Source organism: Pleurodeles waltl, chromosome 4_2 (assembly GCF_031143425.1).
Source record: "Pleurodeles waltl isolate 20211129_DDA chromosome 4_2, aPleWal1.hap1.20221129, whole genome shotgun sequence".
Classification (NCBI taxonomy): Eukaryota; Metazoa; Chordata; class Amphibia; order Caudata; family Salamandridae; genus Pleurodeles; species Pleurodeles waltl.
This window is the reverse complement of record NC_090443.1, coordinates 50247522-50264292: the sequence shown is the minus strand read 5'-3', so window position 1 is coordinate 50264292 and position 16771 is coordinate 50247522. Positions and strand designations below refer to the sequence as shown.

The 16771-nt window shown below is 47.6% G+C and overlaps 1 protein-coding gene across 3 annotated transcripts in view; it reads left to right on the top strand.

Moving 5' to 3' along the window:
• Nucleotides 1–16542, top strand: part of SARNP (SAP domain containing ribonucleoprotein) — a 432317-nt gene extending 415775 nt beyond the window's left edge. For all 3 annotated transcript variants that reach the window (XM_069230612.1, XM_069230611.1, XM_069230613.1), the window contains one exon: nt 16387–16542. In XM_069230612.1, coding sequence (XP_069086713.1) covers nt 16387–16428 — 42 coding nt within the window. In that variant the 3' untranslated portion in view covers nt 16429–16542. The remainder of the gene's footprint in view (nt 1–16386) is intronic.
• The last annotated feature ends 229 nt before the right edge of the window (nt 16543–16771 follow it).

Genomic DNA, 16771 nt, shown 5'->3' with positions numbered 1-16771 from the left:
TTTCCCGCTGGAAGCATGAGACTTTGCACTCTGCACCGACGCCCCCGGCTCGACTTGTGGAGAAACAACACTCCAGGGAGGACTCCCCAGCGACTACGAGACCGTGAGTAGCCAGAGTTGACCCCCCTGAGCCCCCACAGCGACGCCTGCAGAGGGAATCCCGAGGCTCCCCCTGACTGCGACTGCCTGCTTCAAAGACCCGACGCCTGGTAAAGACTCTGCACCCGTAGCCCCCAGGACCTGAAGGATCCGACCTCCAGTGCAGGAGCGACCCCCAGGTGGCCCTCTCCCTTGCCCAGGTGGTGGCTACCCCGAGGAGCCCCCCCCCCCCTTGCCTGCCTGCATCGCTGAAGAGACCCCTTGGTCTCCCATTGCTTTCTATTGAAAACCCGACGCTTGTTTACACACTGCACCCGGCCGCCCCCGTGCTGCTGAGGGTGTACTTTCTGTGTGGACTTGTGTCCCCCCCGGTGCCCTACAAAACCCCCCTGGTCTGCCCTCCGAAGACGCGGGTATTTACCTGCTGGCAGACTGGAACCGGGGCACCCCCTTCTCCATTGAAGCCTATGCGTTTTGGGCACCACTTTGACCTCTGCACCTGACCGGCCCTGAGCTGCTGGTGTGGTAACTTTGGGGTTGCTCTGAACCCCCAACGGTGGGCTACCTTGGACCCAAACTTGAACCCCGTAGGTGGTTTACTTACCTGCAAAAACTAACAAACACTTACCTCCCCCAGGAACTGTTGAAAATTGCACTGTCTAGTTTTAAAATAGCTATATGTCATTTATGTGAAAACTGTTTATGCTATTTTGCTAATTCAAAGTTCCTAAGTACCTACCTGAAATACCTTTCATTTGAAGTATTACTTGTAAATCTTGAACCTGTGGTTCTTAAAATAAACTAAGAAAATATATTTTTCTATACAAAAACCTATTGGCCTGGAATTGTCTCTGAGTGTGTGTTCCTCATTTATTGCCTGTGTGTGTACAACAAATGCTTAACACTACCCTCTGATAAGCCTACTGCTCGACCACACTACCACAAAATAGAGCATTAGAATTATCTATTTTTGCCACTATCTTACCTCTAAGGGGAACCCTTGGACTCTGTACATGCATTTCTTACTTTGAAATAGTACATACAGAGCCAACTTCCTACAACCCCCCCAACTTTGTGCCTGGCTCCCTCTACTTTTCTGATACTGTTTTTGCTGGTTTTAGGACTTTGCACACTTTACCACTGCTAATCAGTGCTAAAGTGCATATGCTCTCTCCCTTAAACATGGTAACATTGGTTCATTCCCAATTGGCATATTTGATTTACTTGTAAGTCCCTAGTAAAGTGCACTGCATGTGCCCAGGGCCTGTAAATCAAATGCTACTAGTGGGCCCGCAGCACTGATTGCCATCCACATAAGTAGCCCCTTAACCATGTCTCAAGCCTGTCATTGCCAGGCCTGTGTGTGCAGTTTCCCTGCCACTTTGACTTGGCATTTAAAAGTACTTGCCAAGCCTTAACTACCCTTTCTCTACATATATCACCCCTAAGGTAGGCCCAAGTTAACCCATCGGACAGGGTGCTTTGTAGGTAAAAGGCAGGACATACACCTGTGTGTTTTATATGTCCTGGTAGTGGAAAACTCCTAAATTCATTTTCACCTTCTGTGAGGCCTGCTCCTTTCATAGGCTACCATTAGGGATGCCTTCATATACTGTGAGTGCTAGATTCTGATCAGAAAGGGGTGAACAGGTCATGTTTAGTATGGCCAGAAAGGTAATAGAAAATCCTGCTTATTGGCGAGGTTGAATTTTATATTACTATTTGAGAAATGGCACTTTTATTAAGTGAGCATTTTTCTGCACTTAAAATCCATCTGTGCCTTAGCCTGTTTCAAATTAACACGTGGGCTGGGCTGGTTGACCGCTTTCTTGTGCATGTCATCCAGACAAACACAGGATACTCAGTCACACCTGCACTCATCTGCATACTGAATGGGCCTTCCTGGGCTGGAAGGGTAGAGGGGCCTGACACTTACATTTCAAAGGCTAGTGGCCTGCCCTCTCACAATGGACTACCAGACCCCCTATTGAGACCTTGGCAGACAGACCTATATTCAAAGGGGACCACTCTTTGAAGTCTCCCCCACTTCAGATGCATCTTGGGTATATAAACGGAGTCCCTGACCCCACCAAATCAGACACTTCTGGACCAGATCCTGGAACCTGTCAAGAGGAACTGCATGGCTGCCCAAAGGACTCACCTGGACTGCTTTGCTGTGAAGGACTGCTGCCTTGCTGTTGCCCTGCTGCCTTGCTGGCCTCTGACCTTGCCGAGAAGTGCTCTCAAGGTCTTGGATTGAGCCTGCCTCCTGTTTCTGAGGTCTCAGGGCTAAAAAGGCTTCATCTCTTCAAGGAAACTCCTTGTCGCTGGAAATCGATGCACAGCCTGCCCTGCGACGAGAAAATCGCTGCATAGCCAAACCATGCAGCCCGACTTCCTGAGTGAAGATCGACGCAGTGCCTGCATTGTGACCGCAAATCTGACACACGGCCCTACCGGATGGATGCATAGCCGGAACGACTCAGCCAGACTGCCTGAGTGAAGAATCAAAGCAATGCCTGCTGTGCAACAGAAAATTCAACGCAACGCCTGTGACTTCTTTCCGAACACCCAGGATTTTTCTCTGCATCGTCCCTAGGCATCCAAAGATCCCCGCATCACAGTGAGGAACCAAGTCTGCACGCTTGAAATCGACTCAAAGCCGCCTGCAGCGTGGAAAGAAATTGCACATCATCTGTGCTGCATCGGAAAATCTGATGCACACCTTATTTTTTTACGCATCTCCTCCTCTGGGCTCTCCATGCGTGGTAATTTTGACACAAACCAGGTACTTTGTGCAAACAAGAGACAACTGTTGATTTCTAAGATTTAAGACTCTTTTTAAACTTGCAAAAGTGATACCTCAACTTGTGCCGTTTTGACCTTAATTTAACCAGATAAATATCTTATATTTTTCTAATCCTGTGTGGTGTCTTTTTGTGGTGTTTTCACTGTTATTGCTTGGTTTATTGCACAAATACTTTACACATTGCCTTTTAAGCTAAGCCTGACTGCTCAGTGCCAAGCTACCAGAGGGTGGTCACAGGATAATTTGGATTGTGTGTGACTTACCCTGACTAGGATTGTGGTCCCTATTTGGACAAAGGTGAATACCTCTGCCAACTAGAGATCCCATTTCTAACAGTAGCCATCTAAATTGTTAAAGCCCCGGCAATCATATCGAGACCGCTGGGGACCCGCCTGAAGCAAGTGTGACACTGCGGAATCGCAATTACCGGCCCCCGATGGCAGGTGAACCAACGGCCGACAGACCCAACATGGCGGTCTGAAAGATCTGGGAAGATCAAGCGGTGAACTGATGATGTGGATGCAGGGAAAACGATGCGTGTGGACTGGAAACTTGCTGCACCCATAGATCTGGACCATATAGGGCCGATGTGCTGTCCAGGAGGAGCAACACCGAAATGGTGAGTGCGAGGCGTGCACTCCGGCCTTCCCGTCCTGAGACCTGAGGGCTGGAGAGTGAACAGGCCTGATGCACTTGGCCCAGGGAGTTGTGGCTTGGAGGCGTAGTGCCAGCGCTCATGTCTCCTGGGGCCCTTGAGCAACCCACTGCTGAGGTGCTGCAGACCCCATGCTGGCCTATACAGGAGCCAGGGACTAGACAAGAGGTAGTGCGGTGCTGGTGAGGCACCCCTTCTTCCGAATAGCGGACCCGCTGGCGAATCCAGCTCCATCAATACTGGGGGAGACTGCCCAAGACAATTGAGAACAGCTGCAGTGGGAAGACGTGACTAAGGACAGGGGTGTTGGGCTGCTTGGGGCCTCAGAGCGTCTCCACTGAGGGAGTTGTGCTCCTGCCGTGTGGACCTAAATAGGAACCAGGGCTCCTGCGGTAAAAGCCTGGTGCGGGACGGCAGGTGGTGGATCCACTGCTGGTCGTGGAGCCAGTAAACCACAGAGCTGGACAAGAGGGTATTTGTAGGGCACAACTGCCCTAGACCGTAGGTGCCCCCTGGGAGGGCCTTGTGGCAGAGGGTCTCAGTAGACGGGCCCGCTGGAAGCAGAGGGAGCCATGGAATGGTGGGCCCCCCTACTGCTCCAGTAGCATGTGGCTACATGCGGTGTCCATGGCCTGAGTGGACTAGGGAACTGGGAGAACCCCCAGGCGCGAGGATCTGAAGCAGCGTGCAATGTACAGGGGGCCCGGCAGCTGGAGAAATCACTTCAAGCGGTGTGCGCACCGCCACTCCCTGGAAAGCAGCTGGCACAGTGGGCCAAGATAAGCCACCCAGATCGACCACAGCACAAACGTGGGTGGATCAATACATTAGTACCCATGCAGCTACAGCCAACAACGATCCTTCAGGAGAGAACACCAAATCCTGCCAACGAATTTAATACTATTCTGCACGCGATACAGTCCTCTCAATTGGCAGTGGAAACAAAAATAGACGAAGTATGGCTGGATGTGGCCGTGCTCCGACAAGTCCGCCGAAATCCGTCTGCTAGAATCACTGAGGCTGAGTCCAGAATCACGACGGTGAAAGATTAAGTAGCTACCCTTAAACCCAAGTGGCAAGCTTATTGACCAAAACAACAGGAACTCCACCGCTGGGCAGAAGACATGGCGGGTCATTCAAGGCGCAACAATATACGTGTGCTTGGGAGTGCCTGAGGGGATGGAGGCACAGCAGGCTGCAGACTTTCTGGAGACATGGATAAAGAGTTGGATGCCACCTGAGCGCCTATCGACTTGGTTTGCGGGCCTTAATCTGAGGCCATCGCCGAGACCCATAATAGCCCGCATTTTTAAGTACAGGGACAGAGACACTAAACTCCATGAAGCCTGCAGCCATCCAGACCTCTGTTGCGAAGGTACCAAAGTCCTCCTATTCCCTGACTACTCGTGGGAGGTCCACAACAAAGAATATTTTACACAAAGGTTAAGCACAGCCTCCAGTACAACCTCCTCTTACCAGCAAAACACAGAGTGATCCACACAAACAAAACCCACTTCTTCGACTTACCAGCTTTGGCCTGGCAATGGCTGACAGAAGAGTGCCCAGGCAGCAATACCGGGAGTACCCCAATGCGTACCTCCAAAAAGCCACAAACTACTGCTACAGGCACACACCCCAAGCCCCAGGGCAGCAGAACTTGATCTCAGAGATGACGTCGGGCCCCAGTAGTGATTGTTTGCGAACTCCACTGAACCAAGAAATCTCCTTGTCACCATCTAGGGGTTCGAGGAGCCCAGGTGAGAAATCTAACCAGGCATCAGACAAGGAGGATCCTAGCGGCCCGCCCCCCAAAATACTGATTCAGATATATCACGCAGACCCCTGAAATAACTGTCCTTACGTTGATGGCTACTACTTATCTTTCAAAGAAAGGGGGACCACCAACCATACCCCCCTAATGTAACTTAACTTAGTGCTAACTGTTGTAGGTTTTGTTTTGTTTTCTTTGCGGGGTTATGTTGGACTTTTTCAACATGGTGGCAGATGCTTCAGGGAGGTGGGGGAGGTTTTTGTAGGTTTATCAGTGTAGGGGAAAAATGTGTTTTTGCCTATCTTTTGTTTGTCATACTAGGACACAGCTGCATAGAAAGTTATTACTTATGCACCTCAGCGAGAGGCACGCAATATAGCAAACATAACACACTGCATACAGGTGCATGTATGACAAACCGCAAGACACTGAGAGGAACCTCTGCGATTCGCTTCCCCCAAAGGCTATGGAAACTAACAAGAACTCCTCAATGGCAACCGTTAGGGTCCTGCCTTAGAATTAAAACGGCCTGTTTGACAAGGTAAAGAGTACAGCGGTGCCTCCATTTGCCCATCGAGACACTTACAGGACCAGAACTGCCAGTTCCTGGTGCGCAAGGGCTAAGACAGGGTGTACAATGCAGGGCACACTAGAGGCTCGGGGGTGGGAGGGGCATTTTACTGCCGAAGTCCAGTCCAATGGTGATCCCCCCATATGATACATGATCCGCAAGGATGATTCTTAATCTTAACCAGTACACTAGAGGGACGCACTTTGAACTTAGTGACTATATATGCACCTTCAATGGCACTACACTCTCCTTCAGATAGTCTCCGAACACCTTCTGAAACTGCCCCAGGGACTGACGTTAATAGGGGGAGACTTTAATGCAGTCCTGATACCGGAGATAGATGCATCTGGACCCCCCTGTCCCCCATGAACCGCCGCACAAATGCTCTACACTGCTTGGAGTGGTATACCTCACTGGCACTGTGTGATGTCTGGCGAGCTTGGCATCCGCGACACAGACAGTACACGCACACGTCCATGGCTCAGTCCTGCATTGATCTGATCTTTATGGCCATGCTGGACTGTCAAGGCTTCAACCAAATCCAAGTTTTTCAGAGAGGAATATCCGACCATGCCACCCCCCCCCCTTGCTAAGTCTGGAGTCTAATGGAGATACTGCCACTATTGTAGTAATTCTGAAATCGCAACTGGGGCAGTGGGGAGAAGGATGGAATTGACTTGTACGCTGACACTCTGCTATACATGGCCAACCCAGCGAAGTCGGGTCCTTTCTGCCTAAGTCTACTCCAAAGTTTTGGGGAGGTGTAGGGCCTTCGCCTAAACCCCTCCATTGGTGCTGATGCCACTTGCACCTGCGAAGGACTGCTTTGACTGGCAGGACACCATACCCCTCCGCAGACTCCGCATTAAATACTTGGGCATCTGGGTGATGCTGCTGCCATAATTCACCTGGAACCTTAACATGGAACCATTAGTGAAAAAGACAAGACAGGTCCTTGACAAGTGGCAGTCCCTCCCACTGAACGTACTGGGCTGTATCGCTCAATGTAAAATGATGATCCTACAAAGGTTTTTATACATCTTTCAAAACACCCCACTCAATATACCCCAGGTGTGGTTCCGTTCTCTAGAGCGGATAGCCACTTCTTTCCTGTGGTGTGGTACCCGAGCCCACCTGGCTCTTTGGACCTGCCTGCGTCGCCCGTATGAAGGGGGCCTTGGGATGATGAATCTTTTCTTCTACTATTTAGCACCTAGTGGCGGTGCACAACTGGTTTAACGGGGGATGGTCAGATCCAGCCTATCGTCCGAAGCTATCCCTGATGGGCTTTCCTCAAATACTAAACATGCTTCATGGATCTCCTATCCCTTGGGAAACCACCACCATCACTACTCTAGCGATCTCCTCCTGGAGAGCTGCACTAAGGCTTACTCGCTGGGCAAACATGCTTACTAGACAAACTCCCCTCTGGCACGGTACCTGGATAGGGTGCACTGCGCAGTTTTACGGCTTTAAGAAATGGGACCTGATGGGGTTATCGCTACTGGGCGAAATATGGACAGGAACGCACCTGAAATCCTTCCAAGAAATTTGGAAGGAATACACTCTCGCACCCATACAATTTTATAGGTACTTACAATTGCAAAGATCCCTGTCGGCACGGGTCCCACATACTGACCCACTACCATACTTTAACCCCCTAGATGCTAAACTCCTGATGGGCTCCCTGGGGAAGAGGGAAAATATCCTAGATATCCTTCCGAACACCCCGTACACCCTGGACCGCCTCCGGGTCCAATGGAAGGATTGGTTGGGGGTTCTCTTGAGCAGGAGGATTGAAGAGACACCCTGATGGCACCAAAGACTCTCACTATCTTTTCCCGATTGAGAATGATTCAGACCTACTATTTACATGACATGTACTTAACACCACAGAGACTGCATCTGGCGGGTCTTCTCCCAGAACCAAGATGCCCCACTGCAATTTCTCCCCAGCGGACTTTAATCATGTGACCTGGGTCTGCCCCCAAATCCAAAACTACTGGACAAGTAATACTAAGGAGCTCACTGAGATACTGGGATGGGAGGTCCTCTTGTCCCGCCTGATGGTTCTGCTGGGGGTCCAGGAAGGTGTGGGGAGCCCAAGAGCCGAAAAATCATTTTGTGGGAACAGCTCTGCTAATTGCCAACTACGACATAGCAACATAGTGGATTAACCCTATGGCCCCAGGACTGGGGCAGTGGCACTGAGGGGTTCACTGGTGCTCTCAACAAGAAAAAGCAGTATATGAGGCTAGAGGTTATCCTGAGAAACATGATTGAGTATGGGGGAAGTGGTTCGGGACACTTATGGAAAATTGAATCAGGGAGTTTTGGGGTTCTGGAATGGCTTTACCACAAGTAGATGTTACGAAATATGCTTCTTGATTACCTGTACAATGTAACTAATTTGTGCTTTGCTTCAATATTGAATGCAACCTGTGTCCTCCTGTTTTATTCAGATGTAAAATCAATAAAATTGGTTATGAAAAACAAAAAAGAAAACCTTCCTGCCATCCATAAAAAGAAGGCCGGTGCAGGTGCTCACGGACAACAGGGTGGGGTTGCTGACCCTGTTTCAGGAGTCACTGTCTCTCTGGAAGTGGCTGGAGCACCAGGGGATTTACCTAGTGGCACACCACCTGGTGGGATCTTTGAATGCCTGGGCAGATGAACACAGCTGGCAGCACCTAACGGATCTTGATTGGCAGCAAAACCTGGAAGTGCTGCATTCCGTGAATGGGGAGAACCCTGGCTTAATCTTTTTGCCACTGGTGGGAAAACATAATGTAAACATTTTTGCATGTACGAGTTAGCAAGACAGCTCTCTCTAAAATGCAGTCCACCTAGAGTGGAACTCAGGACTCCTGTTCCTGTTTCTGCCACTAACTCCCCTGCTTTGAGTTATAAAAAAGATCAGGAAAGACCAGGCACAAGTCATGCTAGTGGCAGTTGTTTGGGCAGGGAGTGTGTAGCACCCGGAACTTCTAGGCATGAGCATCTATCCTCGATCATGCTGCTGCTTCAGAAGATCTAGATCTTCTGGTGCAGCAGTGGGGTAGGGTCCTGCAGCTGACCCTGTGTTATCTCCATCTCCATGTTTGGAGTTTGAGCGCAGTAGCAAACTTTGTAAGGCATCTCTCTTGAAGTAATTGACGTCATTCTGGCAGCCAGGCATCCCTCCACGAAATTAGTATGTGCCTACTGTTAGAGCAAGTTTGTAGTTTGTGCAGTACTCGGCAGATTGACCCACATCAAGCCAAACTATCTGAAGTGTTTCTCTTTATATTTTTCATAACCTAGCAAGGACTTGCGGTGGGTACAGTTAAAGATTGTATGTTAGCGCTATCTAATTTTCTTCGGTTGGGTTAACAATATTTGGCTCCGCCAACACCTTTCATCATGCATCAGTGCGACCTAGTTGTCACATTCCTATTGTGTACTCCCTCTGAACCGCTGCAAAGTGGTCCATTGCAGTTCCTCATTCTAAAGACAGTTTTCCTTATTGCTTTTATATTGGTGAGCTACAAGCCATCTCCGTCAAGCTGCACAATATACTTTTCAGACAAACTACTATTGAAGACCCGAGCCTCCTTTTTCTCTAAAGTGGTAACTCCATTTCACATCAAGCAAAACAAAACCCTCCCAGTGTGTTTTTTTTTTTTACTCCACTTCACCTTAATAAGAAACAAGTCACTTACCTGTACACTGTGGATCTCCAGTATTGATATCTTTTATAGATTCACATGCTTGAATCGCCCCTGTCGTCATGGTGGAAGTTCCACTGTAACAGTAATAAAAGTAGTGCTGTAGGAAAGTGCCACTGTTGACATGGTTAAATCCCCCAACACACACACACTTTTTGCCTAGTGTTGATGCCAACTTTGATTGAAAGTGTGTTGGGATCTTGCTAACCAGGCCCCAGCATCAGCGTTCTTTCCAAAAAAACTGAACCTTTGTTTCCACAATTGGCACAACCCTGGCACACAGTTAAGTCCCTTGTAAAAGGTACCAATGGTACCTAGGGCCCTGTGCCCAGGGAAGGTCTCTAAGGACTCCAGCATGCATTATGATACCCTAGGGGACCCCTCACCCAGCACAAGTACACTGTCTTGCAGCCGTGTGTGCTGATGGGGAGAATAAGACAAAGTCAACATGGCACACCTCTCTGGGTGCCATGCCCACAAACCTCTTCCTGTGGCATTGGTAAGTCACCCCTCTAGCAGGCCTTAGAGCCATAAGGCAGGGTGCACTATACCACAGGTGAGGGCATAGCTGCATGAGCAATAAGCCCCACAGTATCTAAGTCCATTCTCAGACATTGTAAGTGCAGTGTAGCCATATTGAGTATATGGTCTGAGAGTTTGTCATTATGAACTCCAAAGCTCCATAATGGCTTCACTGAATAATGAGAAGTTCGATATCAAACTTCTCAGCACAATAAACCCACACTGATGCCAGTGTGAGATTTATTGAAAAATGCATACAGAGGGTATCTTAGAAAGGTCGCCTGTATGTTAGCCAAACTGCTAGTGTAGGACTGACCGGTCTGTGCCAGCCTGCCACTTTCAGACAAGTTTCTGACCACACGTGGTGAGTGCCTTTGTGCACTCTGTGTTCAGAAACCAAGCCTGTCCTGGGTGGAGGTGCTTCACACCTCCTCCCTACAGGAACTGTAGCACCTGGTGGTGAGCCTCGAAGGCTCAAGCCTCAGATTACAGTGCCCCAGGGCACTCCAGCTAGTGGAGCTGCCAGCCCCCTGGACAAAGCCCTGCTTTTGGCGGGAAGTCTGGCGGGAAAGTTAGGGAAAACATGGAGGAGTGACCACCCCAGCCAGGACCACCACTAAGGTGCCCAGAGCTGGCGTGACCCCCTCCCTGCAGAAACCTCCATCTTTGTTTGGAGAACAGGGACCAATAGGATTAGGTTTGTGCCTCCTTCCCAAAGGGAGTGGGCACAAGGAGGCTGAAGCCACCCTCAGGGACAGTAGCCATTGTTTACTGCCCTCTGACCACTAAAACACCCCTAAATCTAGGATTTAAGGGCCTCCCTGAACCCAGCTCACCAGATTCCTGGCAACCTACAAGAAGAAGAAAGACTGCTTAGCTGAAACCCCCAGCAGAGCAGAAGGAAGACGACAGCTGCTTCAAAGAACCTGCAAAAACACAGCAACACATTCAGCGGAACCAGTGACCTCTTCAAAGCTCCACAGGACTGCCTTACACCCAAAAGGACCAAGAACTCCAGAGGACAGCGGCCCTGTCTAAGAAAAACCAACTAAGGGTTCCCACCTCACTCCAGATGTCAGAGTCTTGACCACTACACTCGACGCCCACGGCCCGTGTCAAGGTGGTCCACCCAGCTAGAGAGGGTCCCCAGGCGATTGCGAGCAAGTACCCACCCAGGGTTGACCTCTCCACCCCTCCACAACGCCGCCTGCGGAGGGAATCCTGAGGACCCCTGACCGCGAAGCCCTGGACGAAGATATCTGACAAGATAAGAGACCCGCAGTCCTTGGATAAACCGACAACTGGTGCAGCTACGTTCATCAGGCGGCCCTCCTCCCTGTCCAACCGGTGGTGTGCCCGACACACCCCGTGGACCGCGCCTACAGCCTCTGAGTGGCCCACGGGGTCCCCTCATAGACCAACATTGGAAACCCAGCATCCTGTTTGCACCCTGCACCCGGCCACCCCTATGCCGCCGAGGGTGTGTGTTTGGTGCCTACTTGTGGCCCCTCCAATGCTCTTGTAATCCACCTTGGTCTGCCCTCCGAGTCGTGGGTACTTACCTGCTGGCTGACCAGGATTCCGAGTACCCCTTGTCTCCATAGGAGCCCACATTAATCTTACTCAACTTTGACCGCTGCACCCAGCTGGCCCAGTGTTGTTGGTTGTGGGTGTTTGGAGTTAACTTGAACCCCAACTGGTGGACTTCATAAAACACAGACCTGTAAACAGATCTAACTTTTCTTCCCCCCAGGAACTGTTTGAAAATTGCAGTGTCCATTTTTAAAATAGCTTTTTGCCAATAATTTAAAAACTGTATCACTTACCTATTTCAAACAAAGTACTGTTGATACCTGTGTGAAATACAAAACTTTTAAGGTACAAAACCTGCAACTTGAATCTTGTGGTTCTAAAAATAAATTAGGAAAATATATTTTTTTACAATATAAAGACCATTGGTCTGGAGTTAAGTCATTGAGTGTGTGCTTCTATTTTCTGTGTGTGTACAACAAATGCTTTGCACTACCCTCTGATAAGCCTAACTGCTCCACCACACTACCACAAATAGAGCTTTAGTATTGCCTATTTCAGCCTCTGGGGACCCCCTGGACACTGTGCACACTATATCTCATTTTGATATAGTATATAAAGAGCCAGCTTCCTACAAAGGTGAAATGTAAAACAATAAAAATCTCAAAACAAGTTAGAATATTAGAGTAACACTTATTAAACCCATTGACAAAAATCCAACAAAGGGAAGTGGAGATTTGAATTTGTAATGCTTTAAGTAGAAATGGTGCAAAGAAGCACAAAGGGCCACTCATAGCAGTAGAACACATCTTAGGATAAATTTTACACAGACCGCTTTGGAGTGCAGGTCAGATAAACAAACTAGGTCAAAGATTTTACTTTCTAACTTTAGTCCCTTAAGCACCAATCCACCACAGGAGTACATTTCTAAAACATCCCAGGGCCTCAGGATGCACGTAGAGACTTACAGGGTGCCAGGCAGAGGTCAACAGTAGAGTCCAGTCCAGGCCCAGCTGCTATTGGTGAGCTCGACAGTTGGAGGAAAAGGTAGTTTGATGTGTTACTGTCGCTTTAACAAGAGGTCAGCCTTATGACCCTTTGGGTCCAATTCTGTTTCCTGGACATCAGAGAGAACAGGTCAGGTCCTCAAGGGTTTTTCTCAGGTTGTAGAAAGAGACAGGTTCAGTCCTCTTCTGATCTTCCTCAGGTCCGGGAGTGTTCTGAAGTGGTGCCAGGAGATGCCACATTTATGCCTAGCGCGAGCTAGCGACCTAGTGGATGGGAATAACCCCAGGGGACTCCCTAACCAATGAGGTAAAGGTTCCTGGGGCTGACCCTACCAACTTCGACAATTTGCAAGATGTCTGAAGTCTTTGGCCACACTAAACCTGGGCTCGTAGGGTGATGGGCTACTGTGCTAATTCCAATGTCCGCCCACATCTAACACTAAAATCCAGTTTCATGCAGTTCCTGTACCTACAGCAACCAGAGAGAGAGTGAAGTCTGGTATAACAAAGCTGAGCTTTCAACAACCCCACAGTAGGTACACATTAATTGTTTTGACATTGTGTTTCCCTTCTTTGAAGTGCACCCCAAATGTTATTTGAAAAGCCCCAGCCGATCTGTGACATTCAAGCAGGACTTGACACTTCAATGTCAAAAAGCATCCTCCCAACTCCCTTGCACATTGTCAAGTTCAATGTGGTGTTATATTGCCCATTCAAGTCAGCCTGTTACTTTGTTCTTTAGAGCAAGTTCAAATATCATTCACACCTTTTTAAATGCTAATTATTGGCTGGCTGAAATAGGAGAGCAAATTGCAGATATATCTACCATGGGTTTCAGGTAGGGCAAAGGTAACTTTTTTTTATTTTAAGTTACCTTTTTAGAAAAATCAGACTATACCATTGACTTTGAATTTTACCAACCATTAAAATAGTTGTTTCATTATTTTTCTAGCTTTTTCCCATTCCCGAGATACAGGATTATTAGTTAATATTGCATCTGAGTGTTTTCCTATGGAACAACCAAACCTGCTACATTGAAAATAACTCTAAAGGCATTTTCACTGTATGGACGTTTAATGTTAATCTTTTACATGTCCTACACTTAAATACTGTGCCTCCCAGCCTTTATGGGCAGTGAGGCCTACTTAGGGGTGACATAAAGATTGAAAATGAAATTTTAGGCCTGTCAGAAGGTCTTTATTTGACAGGTCTAATTTGCCATTGAAACCGAAACAGCCAGGCTACTGCTGGGAAGCCTGCCATCATATCTGTATTGCAAAAACAACAGATGATGGACAGAATGCAGAACTAATCAAACATTCACCCCTAGTCACAGATCTGGGTTTAATACGTCAGTTTTCTTGTCTGCAATGCCATTCCAGTTTGGACCCAGCCATATGCAAATCAGTCTTGACCCTGTTTCCCATGGGAACAGCCCAGCCCGAACTGCCAGCCAGGTCCTCCCTGGACCAGAAACGAGCATCCTGGGACCGGTTTCACAATGGAAGCTGCAGTCCACTTGTGACATTTAACTTACAGGCCCAGGGTATACATTTATACTATATACTAGAGGCATATAGGTAAGTTGTATGTGGCAATAAGGAGTATACCAGTTTTACCATGTTTAAAGGAGGAGCACAAGCACTTCACCACTGGTTAGCAGGGTAAAGTGTACAGAGGTCTATAGCCAGCAGAAATAGGGTTCATCAAATATTCTCTGGGTGACCCTGCATTAAGGGTACATTTCTGACATCACTCCTCTAAGGAGGAAAGACTCCAGCTGAATTCGAAATGGAGGTCTCCGCTTTTATATTGGTTGTACCAGGAAACATTGTGTGGACGATAAGATCTATTGGATTCTCAGAGGCAAAAAAGAGAACAGCAGTGCAGAAGAGGAATTGTTTCTCATTGGATTGTTCTTTGCATCAAAATCGGCTGCACAGTGGATAAGAAGCAGCCTCCAGAAGGTCTCTGGTCTCAATTCATCAGAGCCAAGGCTGCTTCCACTGCATTGACACGCGGGTTACCTGTCCTGGACTTTGCCAGGCTGCTATGTGGGCATCACTTCATGCTTTCACAAAGAACTACCGTCTGGACAACCAGGTCCGAAAGGTAAAGGCACTTTACCCACTCAGTACTGCTGGCCCTTTTGGTCTTAGCCAGTTCACAGATCCACCACCTGGAAGATACTGCTTTGATATCTATTCAAAACATGAACAATCTGCTATTAGATGTGTTCATGAGAAAAACAAGTTGCTTACCTTCAGTACCGATCCTTCTGGTGGATGCTCTATATAACCACAGATTCCGAACCGGCCCTCCCATCTCAACGTTCTGCTAACTATACGGTTTCCCTTATAAAAAGGACACAAGTGTTGAGAGTTGCACACCGGTCAGGACCCATCTGCTATTGGGCTCTACTTCTGGGGAAGTGGACAGCCTAGAAAGCAAGTGATGTCACCACACATAGGTGGTGCCCATCACTCTCAGAGCAGAATGTTGACAGCGAAGAGCTGTGTGACGCAACCTACCCGCATGCAGGAGTACTACTTGAAAATATCCAGGTCCAGTCTGACGCCTGGGAAGTATTCAAAAGCTGAGGAATCTGCATTTAGATATAGTATCCACCAGAAAGAGCTTTACCAAACGTAAGTGATTTGTTCATCACCAAACAGTTGTGTGCATCATTCATACTGAATGCGGAGTGACCACCATATGGTTACTTCACACATGCTAGAAAGCAGAGCTACTTTTCTCTGTGCCAATAAACAGACTGTTCTTCAGAAAACTTTTCATTTTATTCAGCGTTTAAGATGGATCAGGCCATTGTGGAAAAAAAGGTTATTTCAGTGGTTTTATATTTTCCACAAGAGAAACAGTAACCTGAGAATGTAGCATGAAATAGGCCGAAGGGGTGGATAGTTTGGCAAATTGAGGGCACATGGCTAGACTGGTATACAAGGGCTCTGTGCACGAAATAGGAACATGCCTCATAGAGGATCTGGATGGTTTAAGGGATATGTCGGCACATTGGTGAAAAACGCAACATTTAGCAGCTGGCACAGCATTTGGTGCTCCAAACTGTGCCCATGTTTCTTCTCTGTCACGATGACTCCACTGGCTTCCATTCAGATCACACTTTAGTTAGTGATGCATGGAGCTAGCAGAGAGAGTCAGTTCATTAGTGCACCATAGACAAATCTACATTCTGCTGAAACTAAAGTAATTGATACCTCAAGGTCTCTTTGAAGTGTCATGATAGGAAGTCTGTCAATATATGAGGTTCAAACTCTGGAACCAGCTCTCTTTCGATATTGGATTCATAGGTGATCCTTTTAGGACATATCCTTATCCTGTTGTGGAATACGCAACCACTTAAATTTGCTGGGGTTGAACTGCTATATAAATGTTATGGTATGGCTTACAAAGCTGTGTTTGAGCCAGTCAAAGTAGATGTATGTGCTCTTTAATTGATGTTTCAATGCACTTTTGTTCTTAACATAATTTGCCGAGAGCACAACTTTGATGCTCATTGCCAACTCAAAAATAAAAGGGCAAATGGTTGTTGATATAAAGTGTTCAATTTCCCTTGAATTCTTGATTATGGCATCTACTTGTATTGTCAATTTCTTCTGCAACAGAGGTTTGTGTGTAGGTCATGAGATGCCAAAAACGCACTTCCTCTGACTGTGTTCTTCTGTCTCACTCTTTCCAGGCAAAGAAAAAGAAACGAGGAGAGAGGTTTGGCATCGTCTAACATTGAAGACTGATTCATCTTGAATGTTTTGTTTTGTGTTTTTTTGCTTCGGAAACTGAGATTGTAAAGGATTTTTTTGAGAAGTTTTTAAAAAAAATAAAATGTAATGTTGGATACCTGGTCTGCCCGTTATTGCCCACTTGCTTTTCATATTTGACGTGTAAATGCCTTTTCATGTGCAAAAAAGGTGAGGTAATATACACAGTTTATAACGTACAGATCGATGTGCACAAGTCAAGGTTTCGTTCATCTGGAAAAATTCTGTGGGAGTCATGAAAGGTGCTTTCCTGCACACGTTTTCCAAGTAATACTGACTCCATGTTGAGTATGCATAAGCCTAACT